Source organism: Ambystoma mexicanum, chromosome 3q (assembly GCF_040938575.1).
Source record: "Ambystoma mexicanum isolate Mex_15411 chromosome 3q, UKY_AmexF1_1, whole genome shotgun sequence".
NCBI classification, from domain to species: domain Eukaryota; kingdom Metazoa; phylum Chordata; class Amphibia; order Caudata; family Ambystomatidae; genus Ambystoma; species Ambystoma mexicanum.
The window spans coordinates 309,281,070-309,295,845 of NC_090926.1; the positions used below are offsets into that span (position 1 = coordinate 309,281,070).

Here is a 14,776-nt window from a genome sequence, read left to right on the forward strand (position 1 = left end):
ACTACCTATGGGACTCCTATGTTCTGGTAGATTAAGATTGTGTCCATCCACTGTCCAAAGACCTAATCAAACTGAATCGAAAGAGCACATGTGTAGTTGGAGTATGGCCTGTCTGGAAAATTCAGGAGCGTTTGTTGAAACATTTGAATCTTTCATTGTTATGTATAAGATTTGCTCTGGAGTGGGGATGTTTTAATCCTTGACTGGCCCATCATTGCTTATGCATGGGAAACACTAGTTCCAGTTTGAAGACTGGACATTTCCCAATGTAGGGAGAGCTGCAGTTGCTGTAATAGGAAGGGCATTATGTGACACAGTAACAGACCACATGAGTTCAAAGTAAAGTTCACCACCATTATTAGGTTTATCAGGATGGGTTGGTGTAATACCTATAAGCCTGCGGGAATGAACTATAAGAATACAGGTAACTAGTGTGATGAATCCAGGAAATTCACCCCTTTTGAGACTGGGAGGTTAGCCTGCTACGCATAACACTACCTAGGGGATTGTGCAAGTGGAATATCACTGGGTGCGATCCTCTTTCCCCCTTAGGGGACAAGGAGGACTATGCGAGCCAAACTGTACCATATCCCTTAAACCCCACGTCCAAACAGGGTTGTTGCATACATGCACGTTGATCACATTGCTTAATTCCTTCTCTTTAACTTCCTTTTTTATTCTCATTTCTTGGCTGGAATGGGGGTCTGTACCTCAGACTTTAACATCTCATTCAGCACAGCAAAGGGGGAGAACAGAAATCACTAAAGTGAGTAATGTATACGGTTTCGATTTGTTTACATTTAGTTTAAAAAAAGACAAGCTTTTTAAATTTGGAATTTGTAGATTTTAATAAATACTCTGTGTTCTGGAGGACAGCCTGGCAACACAGAATTATTCTAAAGGTGAGGACTCTGGGGCAGGGCAGGGAGGGCTCTTGATGGAGAACTTTTATCAGGACATGTCTACATAAGGTTACATGCTTTTTGTCCAATAATTGGTTGTGTGAATATTCTGAAATCTATGCTGACATGTTTGCAGCTTGACCCAAATTCGTTTTTCACCTTGTATTACAACTCCCAGAATCTCTGGTGCTGAATTCCTCCTGCAATCATAAGGCACATTTGTGTAGGGATTTAAGTTTGCCTGAAGGTGCAATCTGTGGCAGGCGCTCTCTCACTGATTCACACTGGAGGCTTTGCAAGTCATACAAATATTTACATCCAGAGTCTATACTATTTGCTGTTGTTAAAATGGTTTAGTTGGACCAATTGCTTTCGAACATCTAGTATGCTTTTCCTTGTATGGTTACAGGGACACTGGACACGAGTGGTAATAGCGGCTACCTCGCGGTCCCGTTTGCAACCTCTGGCTCCCATTTTGCTTCCGTGGCACTACACATGCAACCTCTGGCTCAAAAGTGGGAAATACAGAAAGTAAACAGAACTCAGAGGTTCAGGCTGCATATTGCATTGATTACTACAACTGGCATGTGATGCTATAAATAGCATAGAATGGTAGGCGCAGACTTCACCTGGCATATGACGTCAGCACTTCGGAATGAGAGGCTGTATTTTGCATATGATGACTAGTACCTGGTTTGTGAGGCTAAAACTGGCCGAAGAACACAGTAGCTACCTATGTGAGGCTCTTCTGGCATATATAACAATGCCATATAGAACAATGCTACTGCCCTATAATAGCTCAGCTGAGTTTTCCCATTGATGTATCACAGCGTCACCCCATGTAAATTAAGGTAGCACTCCAGTAAATATTTGTAAGGAAACTGAAATATATTAATCTTACATGTATTGTATTTTATGTCCTCAATCAGAGATTTCGATGCCACAGGTCACGTGACATCACCTTCTGTGGTGTTGCGTGGTGGAGTCAAAGGTTATGTGCCATCACTTCCAGTGTCAGCGGACACGCAATGACACTGCCACAATTCTTGTCATTTTTGAGAAATGACATGCCCGAAAAGGTACTATATATGTCAACAGAACAAGAGAAACTGAATTCAAGGACATAAAACTGCTGACGGCTTGCTTTTTAGGAAAGATTTCTTCACCATTTGCTTTATTACTGCGCCGGATGAATGTCAACAAAGAACTAAGACAATGAGCTGTTGTAGCTGGAGTAAGGGAGCTGTTTTACCTAACCATGTATCTATGTGCTATTCAAGAAAGGTGGTGCCATTGCAATGGTCCATAGGTAAAAGGATACCGATAGGTTTATCTCATGGTGTAAAATAAATACGCATTGGCCCGATTCTCCTGACTAGTTCTGCAGTGAGTGTTCCAGGAAACGAGCCTGCCAGCTGCCACACAGCCAAACAATCTTAATGTCTTTTTCCACTCATCTAAGCGCCCAGGTGTCAGCTCTTTATTTTAGTGTAAAGTTGCTTACACCTAACATAGGCAGTGGCACTATCCCCACACACTGCCTGTGACACCTGATTTTGTAGAGAGACCTTATCGGATTCTCAAAGACAACATTCTTTTTTTACTTTGGAAGGAAAGACATGGTAATCAATTGAAGCTCCTGATCTGGGCAAGCACCAGTAGAAGACAGTGTAGCAGCATTCCATAGACATATGCCATCACATTCCTCATAAAGCAGTCACTGGCATCAGAAAGCAGAATTCCTCCTCTTAAGCGTTCCTTATGAAAGATACATTAGCTCTTCCAGTGACCTACGGTTCTCTTCAGCCAGACCCACAAAGGGGTCTGGGGCAGCAGGCACAGAAGTGAACTTTAGTGCACAATGACACCCAGTGCCGCTCAAATGAAAATGTTTCTTTTTATCCTTATTCTGTCGAGAAAAGTCTATTTGCCACTTATTAGACATGTCCAACAGTGAGGGCCTGAAGGGTCTTGATGAGACTCTGGAAAGCATGATGAATTCAATAGATACCCAGGAATCCCTTACTTCTACCAATCAGGGGAACAACCGACAAGCAGTTTATGTTGATGTGCATAAGACTACAAAGTAGTTGAGACAAATAGGCCCCAGAACACCAGGACCAGAGCGACATTAACAACTTTGCCAATAGTGCAGTTGACCACCTGTATTGGGGTTTGGCTTAGGTTTTCGGGCAATCACCTCCAGTTTAGAATCTGATGGTCAGCCCTTGTACATAATCTAGGGACGATTACCACCACCAGAGGCTAGCCAAGCTTAATTCCTCCATCCTATTGTCTTCCTGGTGCTGGTCTAATTAGAATAGTCTGTGATGTCAATGGTATTTGTTGGTGGAAAATCATCCTGGTAACAAAAATATGAACAACATTTTTTCAATCACTGTCCTCTGCATCTTGCTGATGAGAGTTCTCGGTTTTCCTTTTCTGTTGTCTATCTGGGTCTCCTTCCGTTTGTTCTCCCGTCTTGCCACCCCCATTTCCTGACCTCCCTTTCTTCACACCCATCCCTCCTCTCCAGACTATTCTCCCTCTCCTATCTTGTGAGTATCAAATCCAAGAGTTGTGCAAGGAGGTAAAACAGCATATCTGATTTGTGAGAGTTTCCATCTGGTGAAAGGGTGTGGAGAAAGAACTCCAGGTCATTCAAAATAGTTCATATGGGGTCAAACAGCTAGAAGCAATAGTTTAAGGATGATGGAATTCATGAAGGACACAGCCCCACTATTTGGAAGCATATTTTTTTATGCTCCCCTTAAAGAGACCAAAATAGGACTTAACTGCACCGTTGGTACTCCCTCTAGCATCTATTCATACCCCTGAACCACTTTCCTTGCACCTCTTTGGTCATTATCTCTCACATGCCCCCTCTTTCCTTTCATCCCGGCCCCTCTCGATCCCCTGTGCCTTGCCCCCTCACCACTGAACCTCCCCATCACCCCATTATCCTCCTCCTACTCCTCCTCTTTTCCTTCCCTCACCAGTCTGTTTCTCTCAAGTGTTGTGCCCTCCCCTGCCTGTTCTTGATGTTATACCATGCGCTCTGGAATGCATACTTCGGTTTGGTCAGAGTTCATTCTCTCTCAAGTCGCACTTCTCCTCTGCATCTCTCCTGTTACCCTTAATGCTCACCTCTTCTTGATGTCATCCCCGGTGCTCTTGAACTGCTGCATAGATGTGTTCTCTCCTCTCTGTCTCACTGCTTGCTCCCTTTTCCTTACAGCCCTCTTTCCCTGTCTCACATTTCCCTTGAAGTTATCACAGTTGCCATGGAAGTACTGCTCTTCTCTTAGTCTCTCTCACACTCCATATTCCCTTTCCATCCATCTTGGTACTCTTTACGCATTTCTCCTTGTTCTTCGTGTGATCAACAGTGCAATGGAATTACTGATCAGATGTTTTCTCTTCTCTCGGTCTCCCTTCTCACTAACGTTTCCCCTTTCCCCACTGTGCCCTTTGCCAGTCTTACCTTGTTTTTGATGTCATCACTGTTGCTCTGAAATTCATGTTTTGCTTCGTTTTCACTCTCTGAGAAATTGTGCTCCATGGCCAGCAACACGTCCTGCAGGTACAGCTCCTCCTTCTCCCTCTGTTCAATCATCATCTGCCTGCACATACAAGATCATGTCAGAGAAGATAGCAGGAAGTCAGTTGCCCCAGCACCTCCTGACATATGGCCACCTGTCAAAGAATAAGACCTGCCTCCAGGACCTGGTAACATTGTGTTCCATGAAAATTTCCAGCAGGTCACTTTTGACAATATGCAGTTTCCTGCATCTGAGTTTTAGCGCAGCAGGCCATTTTGTTCTCCCCACCGTACCCACTGACTCTTCTCTTGTGTGGGAGATACCCCTCGCTGGTTGGTCGTTAACCACCCTAACACACCCTTATTCGGTTGTACGAGTACACCGCAACTCATGGTCCTGCTGCGTTTCCCCTTAACTGGTCCCCTCCTCCCTGTCCCTGTGCCCTCCCTCCCACAAAAAACTCAGCTCCCTCTACCCAGGTCCCACTCCTTATCTATCACTGCTCCAGCTTCCTGTCACGTGAAAAAAGCATACGTGACAGTGCCCGACAAGACACACTGGCCTGGATGCAATTGGCCCAAGTCAAAAGAGGCCTATTCGTAACATGGGGACCCACTTATTCAAGAAGACCTTCCTGCCCAACCACCACCAAATGCTAACAGTGCTCCTCAACTGCAATGTGAGCATATGACAGATATATGTGAGTGTCTGCTGTGTACTATGTGAAGGTTTGTGGGAGCTATGCGAGAGTCTGTTGAGGGGTTTGCGAGTGTTGACTGGAGCTATGAGAGGATGTTTTGAACAATTCCATAGTGTGTGGGATCATGTAAGAGTGTTTGGGAGCTATGCAAGTGCCCTTAGTGGCAAATGTAGGGGATTTGTCGGGTTTATGTGAGCCTCTGTTCGGCACCACAGTATTACACACACTAAGGTGTTCCTTTGTCTCATGATGGTGCCATCCTGTTCACCTAATCACTGTCCAAGGATGATTTCCCTGTGTTTAACACACTCCAATGTCAGCTATATCGTCACAGTATTGCGCTCTCTGCCGTCACATGATGGGACACCGAAATTAATCAGGACATTTATCAGGACAGTTTTCACATTGGGATACTCATACCTCTCTGTCTCAAACTCGTTCTGCAATGCCTCCAGCTCTTGCTCATACTCTTCCTGCAGTGCTTGCAGCCGTTCTCTCTGCAGGTGAATCAGACGGTCTATGTTCTGCAGATGACTCCGTAGGGCATGCGAGTACTGCTCCTCAGCCTCCTGCAGATCTTTTGCTAGGGACTGATAGACACACAATAGTCAAACAGGGAATTATTCCCCCAAACCTAATACATGATCAAACATTAGAACACATAACATGGATTATGGAGACCAGGGCTTCCATTAACAGCAGGATGTAAAGTCTGGCCCAACAGCTGCCAGACCAGAGAGGGCATAGAGTCCAGGCTAAGTTCCCATGGACCACAGTGACAGAGTCTGGACCATAACCCTGAACATCCACAGAGAGCACAGAACGTGGACACTGTATGTTAGACTACAGAGCACACTGTATGGAAAAATACCCAACTGGACTACAGGTAGCAATTCTATCCTGCCCCTTCATGAGCAGAGCAACTATAAAGAACCAATAGTTTAGCCCTCAACCGTCAGTGGTTGTACCAATCGGCAACCAATAAACTACTGAAGAGAGGCACTCGGCGGCCATAGGTAGACTCAATAGGGCATGGTGTAGTGACCCAAACAAACAAGACTTATACCAGATTTGTATGTTTAGGTTGGAGCATTAGGGCAACACAGTTAAATTAAGGAACCCAGGTTTTGTGGATTAATCAGTATTGAAGGAAATGCTGTTTGCATGTTGTGCCAATGTGGAATTCAGAGCTATGCATTGACACATTGCCTCAATTACTGGTATGGTACAGAGCCCGACTATCTAGATCAGGGAAACTGAAACATGACCAGCACCAAGGTGCAGTCCCAATGACAATCAAGAACCTGAACATGACGTGGATTTGTCAGCAGTCCAGTATCCAGGAATGGGAGATAGACCCCACCACCCAGCTTCCTACAGTCAAGCATTGTAGGCAGAGGAAGCGGACTAACTGAACTGAGAATTGACTCCTCCTGCATGCTTCTATGGGCTTGGTGTTAGAACTCACATGTTATCCCTGTAAGAGGCCCCTCTATTAGCGCCAAGGGTTTATCGGGCACTGCAATTTAGAAATGTTGTCCATATATATTTCTATCTCAATCTTTTTTTTAAAGCACACATTTCTGCCACGCCCCAGTACACAAGCTTTGTGCTGAAAGAGATATACTTGCTTTCTCTTTCTTTTTACTTAGGGTGCAGGTGACTTATCCCAGCAACATCATAACCAACTGTAAATTACATGAAGATACTGTTGTCACTGAGACATTGGAGAAGATATGAGGCACGGTTACAACAAATAAATGATTCTTATTTCAGAGTAGAGCCAACATGGGAGGGAGCTTTCCACTTCTAGAGAGTAATAATTCCAGATTCTGGAAACTTGGCTCCATGTCACATGAGAGATAGAGAGGAGATAGAGAGACAGAGAAGAGAGCAATAGAAGAGAAAAAAATGGGAGGGAGCAAAAAAAGACAGACACACACACACACACAAAAATAAAGGCCTAAATGGCACCTTCCGATCTAGTTATATGTTACGTGAGAAACCGGAGTGTATTCTCCTTCCTACTCACCTGGGATCCTCTACGCAGGTGGCCCGGGAAAGGCCATTGCTTTTGGATCCTGACCCCGAGGGTGGACAAGTGAGGGTGGATCACCTGGGTGGAGGGTTCTTGGGGACAGAGTGGGATGCTTTCCTAATATCAACCAACTAGCCCTATTGTAGGATCCCTTCTTCCCTCTCTTGGGACACCTGACCGTACTGAGAAGAGGAAGAGACAGCTGAGTGTAATGAACAGCACATAGGGCCTCATTATGAGTTTGCCGGTCCAGTAACAACGGTACCAGTAAGCTTGCTGGTACCGTTGTTACCGAACTGGAAAACTACGAGATCTGCTCGCAGGTGCCTTTTCGCCCACCAGGTCTGACCTGGCGGGCGGACCGGCACCCGTGTTCAGACCATGCCGGATGCACCAGCACTCTTCACGAATGGTGCCAGTGCATCCGACCTCCCCATTCCCATTGAGCCCTATGGTGCTCAAATGGGAATGGGCAATTACCGGGTCCGCTGGGGCTGTAATGCCCCGGTAACTGGCCATTCCCGAGCGCCAGAAAAAAAAGAAAGACTCCAGCAGCAGCCATGCCGGTTTTACTGGCACGGCTACCGCTGGAGTCATAATGAGGCCCATACTCTCCCTACTCTAGTACTGAGACGAGGAAGAGGCAACTAAGAGTAATGAACACCAGGCGTGGTCTCTCAATCGGAGTCAGGCAGAACTGAATGATGGACTACACCTGCAGCCCATTGAAGGACCACAGGTGTATAAAAGGCAAAGCCATGAGCAAGCTAAAGAGAGAGACCTGGGGTACTTGGACAGAGATCGACGTACAACCCCCGGAGGCAGCCGTGGTGCGACCCGATGTCAAGACAAGACACTGGGCGATATCCCCAAACCAAGGGAAGCCTCCTGTATGCAGAGTCAAGTCTCCTGTGTGAAATGGGAGCAAAAGGAGCTGCGGTGGTGCGCAAACTTCAAGGACGCTGTGCCCGGCCTTACAGAGGCATTACAGTCGCCTATGCTGACCGAGGTCCTATTTCCATGTGAGTTGGGCTCGCAGAATCAGCAGCCAGAAGGAGGGAGAAACGCCATAAGGACTGCCGGAGGAAGACGCCTACAACGGGTGAGTGCTGGGGAAATTGGCCAGAGACCGGGGCGCTCCGGACGGGCTACAAAGGTTGGGAACAGTCCCAAAGCAGTAAATACTTCAGCTATGAATGGAGGTATGAATGGCGCGAACAACATTGAATGCCGAAACTGAATGAAAATAACAAATCTGCTAATCCAGAATAACTAACTGAATAAATAGCAAACCGGCTAATATTAAGATGACGTTTAATCATGTACTAAAATAAAAAAGAGGAGACTAAAAGTGAATGAAGAACTCCAACTGCAGAGTTGAAATCAAGACTGAGAAACTGTTTGGCTTTGAAGCTGCCTTTGAGAAACCACTTGTTTGATGAATATTGAAATGCTCAGAGGGAACTCGAGATTTTAGATTGCGTGACCCGTCATTACAGGTCATTGGTGGACTGTGTGGCCCAACAACTGCGCCAAGACCAGAGAACCCCTCAATGACCTGCTAAAAAGAGATCTGAAGGCACCTTGATGCATGACCTGTGATGGGTGGACCGTGTGGTCCAACAACTGCGCCAATACCAGAGAACCCATATGTGCTAAAAAGGAAACCGACAACTGTGCCAAAAGGAAATGACTATTGATGCATATGAGGCTTGGGGAAGGGAACCCTGAGCTGCTGGAAGGTCCCCTTTTGCACTATTAGCCAGAAAGAGACTGTGGGGTTCAAGGTTAGGTGTGAAACACTGGAGGTGTGCTGTTTAACGTGTTTGGGACTAGGTTGGATTTAATTTTTTCCTTAATCTTGTTTGTCGCAGTCAGGAGTTATCCCAGCTCAATATGGTGGTAGTGATCCATAGAATCTATTGGATGACAGGGGCAGTGAGGTAGTTTGGAATGTTGGGCAGCATTCTAAACTGCCTTTAATTCAGCCATCAACTAGAGACGGTAAGAGCATTTTGAGCTCCATTCAGCGATCGAAGTGGGACGGAGCGGTCGGGAGCGGTGCTCCTATACTTTTTATTTTTCAGTTTCACCGTTCCTATACTTTTATTTTAAAAAGAAACAGTTCCGGAACAGTTTAGTTTTAAAATAAAAGAATAGGAAGAAGTTGAAGCTTGCACTTCAGTGCACTGCTCTGAACATTCCCTTAAATAATAGGTGTTTTTGTTTGGGTGTTTGGTATGTGTGTGGGAGGGGCGCAGCAATGGGGGTTGTGGGGATTGGGGCAGACCGGCAGGGAACATAGCTCCACTACTTCTTTTCGTACACTTCGACCACTGCCTCCATTGTATTACAGATATCACAACTGAGTAAAAAGAGTTTTGGGAAAGAACACCTTGTGAAAGAGGACAAGTCTGAGTAGTAACTTTTGCAAGGGAACCTGAAAAAGCTAAGTGATTTTATTTGGCATCAAGCAGAAAATTCTAGAAACTGTATTTAAAGTTAGATCTAAATAATCTGGTAAACAAGAGTTTTTAAACTCGAGTTACAGGAAGGTTTAAGAATTAGTCAGTTGATGTTGTGGATTTAATTCCCTGAGTAAAAAAAGAAGTCAAGGAACTGAGCAGTATTTCCTGTCAGGAGCAAGTGATCTGAGCAAAACACGAGTTGACAGGTTTCATATGTTTTTTAAATATAAGGTTGCTATTTAATACTGGTGTGAGGGTGTACTAACTTCTTTGCTGTGCACACAGTCAGTATTGTGTTATCTATCCAGTTCGTGGTCTACATGAGCATGAGCACCGGAAGAGGCCTCAGAGAAATGGACCCTCAGGCGTGTATGAACATGGAAGGCACATCATTCTTTATTTGTTGAATGCATCGGGAAAGACTGCAGCATGTCGCAACTGTTATCAGCACATCAGTTGTCTGGCAGCTGACAGAAATATAGCGCGTTCAGGTTTAAAAGCCACAGAGACCCCGGCAAATACAGCACGACCAGGAAAGTAAACAAGTTGTTCGTGTTATCCGGATTTTAAGTTTTTAAGACATTCGTGAGAAAAGGATGAGCATTGGAAATGAAAAGGGTTAGATTAGGATACAGCCTACAGGAATTTTTTTGAGACATCCAGAGACACTTTAAGAGACTAATTAAAAGTTAGGGAGGAAAAACAAGATCTGGAGATTTAAGAAAAAAGTACAGAGAATTACTGAAGGCCTTTCAGCAATCAGCAAAGGTTCTATTTTCTAAGGGGGTAGTGGTTCAGTTGGTGGGCAGAGGATAGCTTTGAGTCAGATTAACCAATTATATGGTCCATTGCAGGTCAGAGGCGGCAATCAGGAAGCAGAGATACAGCGGGCGGCTAGCCAAGACCTGTTTTTTTGTTTTATCCACTTCCCGTAATTAGTTAAAGCAAAGATTGTACTGTGGGCAAGAATAGGGGTCTGTCGAGTCATCGTCCACTCCAGCAGGAAGAATTTGCTGGGACCTCACAAGAATCATTGGAACTTAACTTAAACACAAAGCTTCAAAAGACTTACTTTTGTGACATATTTTGATATTGAACTTGGGCAAGGGCATCCTGACATTTAAAAGATTTGGGACTATATAACCTTAAGCCAAGAGAAGGTCATTTGAGCACTGTGGTGAACTTGTTAATATTTGGGAAAAGCTGAAGCATAAGCATAAGCTGGAAATAGCTCAGAGCATTATTTTGGAACACTGTTTAATTTATGGTTCACATCCCCACACATTGTTTTGATGTTAGCAGTGAGGACAAGCATAGGTTTTGGCCACAGATTCTTAAATTGAACTTACTGACACAGACCATCCTTAGTTTCTTTGGGTATGGAAATCCTATTTTAGCACAGGGAAAGTTGGGCCTTACAGCATCCTGACATTTAAATTAATAAAAGTATTCTTATTACATTTAATCTGTTGTCTGTGTCTCCTTCCATGAAGCCAACCTCACAGTAAGCTGAGTCATACAGTAGCAGTAGAACAACTCTACCCTCTTGGAGCTGAATGCAGTGCGTACCTATTGTCTAACAAAGCATTCTACACCCAGGTAATAAAATATCATGAATAGAAATATGTACTTTTCTACAAAGACCAAAGCTGGCAGATGGTACTTTTCAGGTGGTAGTCAGAAGAAATTTAAAGAATTCATGCCGTTTTGTGGTGAAGAAGATTTTTGGATAGGCCAGCGACGGGCTGTATCCCAGCTTGGATTGGGAACAAGGATACATAACACAGAGCTACAACTACAAGAGGTTTACAGGAAGATCAAGGATTGATGCAGCATGATGACTGCTGATTCCCAACCCGGTCCATGGATAGTTGTTGAACAGGTACCATTTAGATTGTGGGTAAATTATATTAAATAAAAGGCTGAATGTTAAACCCAACTATGGCATTGGAAGAAACTTGCTACCACAGGCATCGAGAAATCAGTGCCAGTGCCTCACCTTGATGACACTATCCTTACAGTCCACCACCCTTTCAAATGTTTGACTCAGGATCTCGATATCCTTCCGCAGCTCCTTCGCCTTGGAATCGCGCAGCACATTCCGCCATTGCACGTTCAGCTTGTTCATATTGATAGCGCTGTTCTTTTCCTCCTTGGCCAGCTTGTCCTAGTGCAGGAAAAGATGGTCAGAACAGCTAGCACACCTACGCCCAAGACCCTGATAAACACATCTGCCACACATTTCATCCCACCCACCTTCAGGAACTGCATGAGCATTTCCTCCTTCTTCTTGCTCTGCTCTTCCTCAGCCAATAGCTTCTGTTGCATGTAGAGAAGTCGCTCCTCCTCACTCATCTGCGCCAGCATCCCAGACTTTTTTCTTGCCTTTTTAGGCATGGCTGGATCTGTGAGTGTTAAATGGAGAACGTTAGGCAACATAGAACAAGGTGAAAAGTGCAGCCCCTAAACAACCATCCCTACATTTCACCATGCAAAGCCCAGGCTTGACCTCTGCTTCAATGTAAACTCATTCCTGAACCTATCCAGCAAAGAGCCCTGATGTCCTGCCTTTAACAATCCAGTCCTGTGTACTTCCAACCGATGCCCGGCCCATAGCTCTACCACTTAATGACTCAATTCTAAGCTCTGCCCCCCCAATGACCCAACTTTAAGCTCTGCCATTCATTGGCTCAGTCCTGTAATCAGAACAATCAACAGAGGAGGTATTTCTGTTCTCCAAGTAGAATGTTTCTAATGGTTCCTGCAGCCATCCAAATAGGCGCTCTGCAAGCATTTGAAAGAGAATGTGGTGGTAACCTGGCTGTTTGGAGAGTAAAACCAAGTGCATGAATGAGCCAAAGTTGAACACCATTTCTTTAAGAAACAAATTAACAAATGTGTTCTGGAAGGCAAGCATGTTGTGCTTTGTCTCTTGCAGTATTGTTTGGCAAATCTTCATACCTTTGCATCATGATGAAGTGGCTATTCCATAAAACATGTGTGGACTCGCACTAAGCACAAGGCATTTGCCTTCCAGAAAAAAATATTTTCTAAAATAAACTGTGTTCAACTTTGGATCAGTAATGTGCTTACATTGACTCTCCAAACATGTGTGGGTTACCACCACATTCCCTCTTGCAAACAGTCCTGAGCTCTAAAACGTATAGCCCGAGAAAATAGCTCTGGGGCAACACACTTTTCTTGGGAACAAGATAATGGCAGGCAAGATAGGTTGGAAACACGGCCCCATGCTTGGAAGCTGGATTCCAGCATGCAGCGTGATAGCGTAAGCCTGACCAATGCTATTCAATTGAACAGCCCTCGTTTCTGCCCCTTAAAAAACGGCACTTAGCTATGCCTCACAATAACCTTATTTCTTTCCAACAACAAGGCCTGGCATCTGTCACTCAGCAAGCCAGACTTGAGTTTTGCCACTCAATGGTGCAGTACTAATCTCTTTCAATCCACGGCCCAGCCCTATGCTCTCCCATGCAATAGCTCTGTACAGAGATCTGACTGACCACAACCCGAAACACTTACTTAAAATCTTAAGGTATTTTACCTAACAGCCCGTCACCATGCTGGTTAAAGGCCCATCCCTGAGTTGTTTAATTCAGCACTCACTTCTGGGATATGCCACACAATTCCCAGCCACCACTGAGATTTCTCAATTAACATCCAACCTGGATCAATTTCACCTAATGTTCCTGCACAGATGTATCTCGCCTCACAGCCGTTAGTGCTTGCATTCAACTGGTCTGCCGTTCATGGGTGTAATTTTAGGGGGGGGGCGTGACAGGGGTGTTTGCCCCCCCCTCCAACTTTCATGGCACACCATTTTGTCCCCATTCATTTGGCTGGGGCACCTATTCTTCAGATGTCATCCCCTTCCCCCAACATTTTCAGCAGTTACTCCACTGCTGCCGTTCAATAGCCCAGCCCAAATATCTTTGACTACCGGCCACCTCTGATCTCTATGACTAAAAGACATGTTTCATGGACTCAGAGAGGCACATCAAACCAAAAATTCAGACACCAGGTGTGTTGAATATGTCTTTAATCACAGTAATTCAGGACCAAGTGCTGCACACTGTCCATTGCCAAGTATAGTGGCCGCAAGGTGCTTCCTGACTTTGCTTCAAAATAACACGACCCGTACGGCAGTATCCATACAAGGACATCAACATGGTCACACCGAATGGCTGCAACAAATGCCCTTAAGGGCCTCCAATCCATGCTCACTGAACTAACATGCTCAAATTCTATGTTAAAACCACAACATGTGTACCATCTAAGAAACAAGCACATGGCAATATGACACCCCCAAAAGACATCAAACATCAGAGCACTAAACCTCTCCAAGAAATTTAGATGTTAGAGTCCCGACAAGGGCATTCGCGCACCAGGGGACCACGTAGCTCCCCTCTGGAGACAGATACGCAAGCACTCTCGACACAAACAGCCTAAAACAGACAAGAGCACAGTGCCTGTGCATCACTGCACTGCCTCCATCAACACAACAGCAAAGCTATCTTGCATGTTCCCTCTCCCCCACCAACCAAACACCCACCCTCTTTTTCAGAACCGCCAGAGTACCAAGAGACCATGTAAATCACGGCAAAGTGTGGCATATAACCCAATAACATAAGATGCCAATTTCTAATGTGCACTGCCAGGTAGCCTCATATCATGTGTGGCACGATTAGCCAATCCTGGCTTTACAGCCAATAGCAGTTTGCATCCTGACAATGTTTTTCTATGTGTATAATCTAAGAGAAGCACAAGGAGCTTCATCTGCACAGCCCTGGTCCACAGAATGTTTTTGTTTTGGCTGTCTTGCAACTTTCTGACCTCAGCTGAGGACTTTAGTCCATGTATCACCAGTTCTCAGGACTTCTGAACATGCTGAAACTAGACAGAACAGCATATGACCTCATAATTGGCACTCAGACATTCTCTTTCTCGGGCACAACTACAACATATGCACTGAAACGCCCATTTGGGTTGAGCTGGAGAATCTGTCCGGAAAGGCATAAGCCTCTCTGTTTGGGGTCTGCTGCTGATTTCATGATTTTCTGCATGGAGTGGATCCCTATCTCGGTTTGCACTCCAAGTGGATAATCAGA

At 45.0% G+C, this 14,776-nt stretch overlaps 1 protein-coding gene across 2 annotated transcripts in view; it reads right to left on the reverse strand.

Annotated features, from left to right (window-relative positions):
- The window catches only part of CCDC65 (coiled-coil domain containing 65), a 209,905-nt gene that overhangs the window by 127,127 nt on the left and 68,002 nt on the right, over positions 1-14,776 (reverse strand). For both annotated transcript variants that reach the window (XM_069653849.1, XM_069653848.1), the window contains 4 exons: positions 11,907-12,055; positions 11,650-11,817; positions 5,565-5,734; positions 4,387-4,525 (listed from right to left, as the gene is read on the reverse strand). In XM_069653849.1, the coding sequence (XP_069509950.1) occupies positions 4,387-4,525; positions 5,565-5,734; positions 11,650-11,817; positions 11,907-12,047 (618 nt within the window). In that variant the 5' untranslated portion in view covers positions 12,048-12,055. The remainder of the gene's footprint in view (positions 1-4,386; positions 4,526-5,564; positions 5,735-11,649; positions 11,818-11,906; positions 12,056-14,776) is intronic.